Raw genomic sequence first — 5425 nt, forward strand, 5'->3', positions numbered from 1 at the left:
CATCATGTCTATTTATACCATGGGGCTCTAATCTCATTGCTTTGTTGATGAGGTGAGCCTAGTCTGCCTTTCTGACAGAGTCACGGTCGCTATGGATCAGTTCTAAGGGAATAAGAAGATCAACATTGTTGATAGAGTGATTGGCTTGATTAAAATGTTCAAAGACAGTAGTAGAATTAGTAAGGTGGCCATAGTTAGCTAACTCTACTCCTGTCTCTAAACATTTTTAATCAAGCCGATCAGTCTATCAACAACGTCCTATATCAGCCCTTTCTTAAGTAAATGTAGCAATCCCTATCCTAAAATTATAGTGATCACATATTGTGTATTTTTTTTGCAGACTGGATTTAGAACATTGGGTGGTGACCTCACTGTAGATCACATATTGGCCCTCTGTAATGGAACATATTCATCAACGAATCCACTGAAAGTTACTATCCTGGCGCCTATTTTGAAAAATTTGAGTGGTTCATTATTCATCAGAGAGCTAGCAAAACAACTGGCCTGTTTTGACCAGCTTAAAGTCAGTATGTTGGTTCCAGAGACCGCCCTTTACAATCAGAAAGATGAGGCAGAAGCAAAGGAAATTGGAGTTACCATATTTAAAGCCGAAAAACCACCGGGCTATTCTCTTTCTAATTCCATTGACTGGTTGAACCATCAACCAGCAAATCTCGATACAGATGTTGTTGTTGGAATTGGTGTGGAACTGGGAAAGATAGCACAGAATTGGAAGGTGAATTATCGATGTAAGAGCATTCAAATTTCTAGTGAGAATGTCCATGATTGGGAAAGAGAGCATGATCATGTTTTTCAAGACTTTATGGGGAGAGGCTCTTTATTCGAAAAGAACTCCTGTAGAAATAACTTGAGGGAGCTCTCCCAAACTTCTGATATTTCTGTTGCAATTGGACCAAAGACAACTGACCATCTTACTGCAGATCTTCGCTCAAAGGGGAAAGAAATGTATAACCTAACTCCTGGATTGCTCAGTACATATTGCAACTTGAACCATGGTAGCAAAGATTTGGAAAAGTTCCGCATTTTGTTTGTTGGTGAGGGTAATTCTAAGAATTTTCAGAATGAAGGACTTGAACTTGCTGCCAAAGTAATGACAGAATTAAATGACAAATCCTTTCAACTAGTTTATGTTGGTGCAGAGAATGACACAGAGGCAAAGCAAATTGCCACCGTAGTTCAACAGAATGGTGTTTCTAAAAGGCAGCTGGATATATGTCCTTCTCCAAAAACTGAAGCTGATTGGAAAAATCGCTTGCTGCAGGTGGACCTTGCCATCATGCCATCAGGTGAAAAGGAGTTTGGTATGGAAGCACTGGTTGCTTTATCTGCTGGTCTACCCCTCCTTGTCCATGGGGAATCAGGGTTTGGAGAGTCTCTGAAGAACATTACATGGGGCAGATCAGCTGTTGTGGATTCCGATAATGCAAAAGATTGGGCTTCAAAAATCAAGAACATAAGAGAAACAGACAGAAAGACGAGGCTTGAGCAAGCTGCATTGTTGCGTTCCAGTTACGATGAGAAGTACAGTTGGCAGAACCAATGTAGAAGTCTGATTGTATTGATGTTTATGCTGTTTTCAGGTATATTTCATTCTCTTAGTAATAAAATATTAAACAGTTTTCTTTCTTGCAAAAAATTATTGCTAGTCACATTTTCTTTCCTAAACACATTTTAATTACAATTCCCAATTACCACATTATGTGTAGCCTGACGTGACGACTAGAACTGTTTGGTAGTCCAACTTAATCAAACTCAATCAAACTCAATCGATGATTGAGGATGGTGACTTACCATGAAACAAAGCTTACATGACATAGACCTGAAACCTTCGTGATCGTCAGGTGGCCATTTTGATTATTTCAAAGACAAGTGTTGTGGTTAGCGGACTCCTGAATTTGTTTAATCACTTGTTTGATTACAGACCAGTTTTGGTTCCTTGTCAGTCCTATTACTGTTTAGACTATTAATATGAGCATCTAGTATTTCACATGTGTAGTAGTCCTAGGAATTAAGCCCTCAAATACATTAGGTTGGTAGTTCAGCTTTTTGGTTGCTTTGTAGGTCGATGATGTTGGTACGTATACATGAACATCTCGGCATTTATCTGTTACTGAGTGGGTATAACCGATGATAGCAGTAAATTTATTTCATCTTAATGCTCCTTAGACACTCAGATTTTGGCAAAAGATGAGTCCAGCTTGCGTTCCAAGGAAACAGGCCTCCATGGCATCAGCAGTAGACGAACTTTAGGCAGCTCATCAGTTGCTGATCAAGGTAATGATACTACATCTTTTTCTTTTCCAGGAGTGAGGTTGTTAAAGAGCTTCCTTTCTCTTTTAAAACTCATTTCAATACCTGAAAGTGAGCAGCATCTAATAATTAGATGCTGCTCACTTTTTTTATTAAATCTGCTTAACGTGACATTTCTTGGCCTGTGGCGCCTCCAAATGCTGCACTACTTATGCACCAAACCTAAAGGCTGTTGTAATATCCAACTTTAGAGCAGAAGTTGATTCATGAGACAGTCTTCTCATTTGTCAATTCTGATGTACTGAATCCTGGATAAATTACATTGCACTTTTCGGGAAAATTGATGCTGATATACATGTAATTGCCCTACCACCGCCCCCTCTCCCGGCGTACACTGTTTGAATCAGTTGCTACTCTAAAGCACCCTGGAGCAGAACCTCCTTATCTCTTCTTCTTGATTGAGGAGGAGAAAAGGAAGCTCTGCTTGAATTGCGTCAAGCCTTTGAAGTCACCGCAGCCCAAACTTCTGGACTTGTCAACTTTGTTCTGTCTCGTCAAACTGGTTTTTGCGAGTGCGGGCGTCTGTTTATTGATAAATCAATGGTCATAATTGAGCCTGCTCTAGCAAGTGCATGGCTATTAGTCCTGGTTTTGAAACTTTATCCTAGCAACATGGCGTGCATGCTCATAAATGATCTTACTTATTTCAATCAGGGTGCAAAGAAAATCATTTTTACAGCTTGCCATTTGGGCAAGCTAAAGCTACCATTTACTAGCCCAGACGTCACTTCAACTAGCCCCAAAAACTTTTTGACTAGCAGAATTGATTTGACAGTTCTTTTGTTAATCGAATTCCTCAAAAATCATCACTTGCCCGTCAGGCAAGTTAAAAACAGAAGTCACTAGCCTGATAGCAAAATCCACTAGCCCCAGGCTATCGGACACTACTTTCTTTGCACGCTCTTCATGCAGAGGTTTTCTCGAGTATGCCAAAACCGAGCACTCGAAAGAAAAGCTCTGCTAGCAGGGTGTTCCAAAGTGTCTCCACAGTTAATATTAATAATAGTCATCATCATAATCATAATAATATCGATTTTAGAGGTAGCACATCCAAATAGTGGCTCTTCGTCTAGCTGATCCCTGGTTGAATTGGAATTTTTAAATGTTGGTTTTTGAGGAGAGGGGAACGCCGGAGTACCAGGAGAAAAACCTCTCAGAGCCGCAAAGAAGAGAACCAATAACAAACTCAACCCACATATGGTGCATAAGGGTTAAGTCAAGCAAAAGCATCATGAGCAATAGAGAAATTACATATGGATAATCAGTAAGCTTACCTGATCTAATGATTGTCAAACAAATTCTCCTCAACATTACCACAGAAATGTATTGAGAACTGTGAGGAGAATATGTCCCACTGATATTTTAAGGGCTTAAAGGATTAAGTTATTACGTCATTTTGGTTATAGGGTGCTTAAATTATATTTCCGTGATGCCCTTTTCTTATATGAATTACTTCTGCAAGAACGACGCACAAAACGAGAAGTTGGTACTATGCCTTCTCACACATGATTGAAAAAATATACAATAATTATGACTAGTGTCCTTGCAGTATAGAAACCTTTTAAAATAAATTTGGCCCTTATTTCAATCCTCTTAAGCCTATAACATATTTTACCTTATCTGGCAATTATGTATTAAATTTACTGTTTAATCATTTGCCTTGGTATTATTTACTGTTTAATTAAGTAAATTTATGTACATTTGGTCTTGCAGCTAAGAAAGCACGCTGGGATCATGTTTCAGTGGCCTCTTGATTTCTTAAAGACCTGCTGGTACTGTGAACTGTCAGACATTTTATTTGGGGGACTTATTCATGTACAGAGATACACGCGTAACGTTTTTTCCCTAGAATTTAAGAGTACCCTTGAGGAGGTAATATTTCCAAGAGAAACAAAACAGACTAACCACAAAAATCTACGGAACGTTAATGTGAAAATAAGACTATATACAATATTTACTAAAAACTATATCTGTCTGGATTTGCAAAAACGTACCTCCAGGATTTTTTAGCAGTAGTCTCATTTGAGCCTTGCTGAGTACTTGACCATTTTTTTTCTTATGTTGTCGGTTCAAAAAACCCCTACCAAGCTGCAGTAGACCAAAAAACACGTGTTTTTAATGCTGTTTACATCTTCACCCCCCCCCCTCCCCGTCTCCGCTACATATCCTTTCCCATAATTCTCTCCTTGTCATAAATCATTATTACATTTGAAATCAGCGCGCGCGGTAGACGCTGTTTTCGGTGGTCGGTTAATTTTCTAGATTGCTTTCTGGCCGTCTGCAGCAAAGTTTTCCGGAAGGCATCATTAAGGCTTATGAAGGAACAAGTCTCCCGATTGGCAAAGTCTGCCGGCGTCCAATATGTTACCGTATCTCGTCTCATTTTGGCTAATTGGGTGAAACACTGATCTCGGGCTTGAGACGGAAAGGCATCATATTGCGAGCTTTAATGTGGGCGGTTACGAGTCTCCGGCCTCAAAAAGTAGTTTTTAGGAGTCAAATCTATTTGGCGAGAGCAAAATTGATGCTGATTTCTGACCAGGCCAGAGACTTAGTTAAAAATTGTTTTGAAGGCCGGCCCCTATGTGTCCCTTTCAAAACGGCTCGTCTACATCTTGAATAAATCGACTGAGTCAGGAAATTTTACATGTGATGATTTATGTGGAGAAAGCGAGAGTAATTTGATAATATTTGGCCCGTATTAAGTGTGGAAACATTGTGCTTAGTTGGTTGTGGATAGTTTTATCAGTGCCGCGAACGTGGTTAATAGTGTGATTTGGTGAAGTTGTTGATAGACAGAATTCTGCAGGTATGTCGTGGTGCTCGTGTTGTAAGAATACTGTGTACAAGCAAAAAAACGCTTCGTGAGTGTTTAGTTGAAGTGATTTTGTCTTAGACAACCGATTGTGGGCTCAAAAATTCTAGGTCGGTTTTAGTCGGGCATCTCGCTATGAGCCTCATAGTTTGCGAGACTGAAAGGTCATAATTACTGTGCTTTTAAATGTTGTTAATTTCCTTACAAATCTGTCACTTTTGCCATGAGCGACTTTTCGCATGTTTCCAGCGATTAATTTATCCTTTTTAAGCCCTAACT

General features: G+C 39.4%; 1 protein-coding gene across 1 annotated transcript; it reads left to right on the forward strand.

The window, feature by feature from the left end:
• The first annotated feature begins 1059 nt into the window (after nt 1-1059).
• LOC140946871 (uncharacterized) lies at nt 1060-4425 on the forward strand. The gene is made up of 3 exons (XM_073395974.1): nt 1060-1601; nt 2188-2295; nt 4045-4425. The coding sequence occupies exons 1-3, from the start codon at nt 1112-1114 to the stop codon at nt 4083-4085; spliced, it is 639 nt and encodes a 212-aa protein (XP_073252075.1). The 5' UTR covers nt 1060-1111; the 3' UTR covers nt 4086-4425.
• Nucleotides 4426-5425: the final 1000 nt, after the last annotated feature.

The sequence above is a fragment of the Porites lutea genome, chromosome 8 (assembly GCF_958299795.1).
Source record: "Porites lutea chromosome 8, jaPorLute2.1, whole genome shotgun sequence".
Taxonomy (NCBI): Eukaryota; Metazoa; Cnidaria; class Anthozoa; order Scleractinia; family Poritidae; genus Porites; species Porites lutea.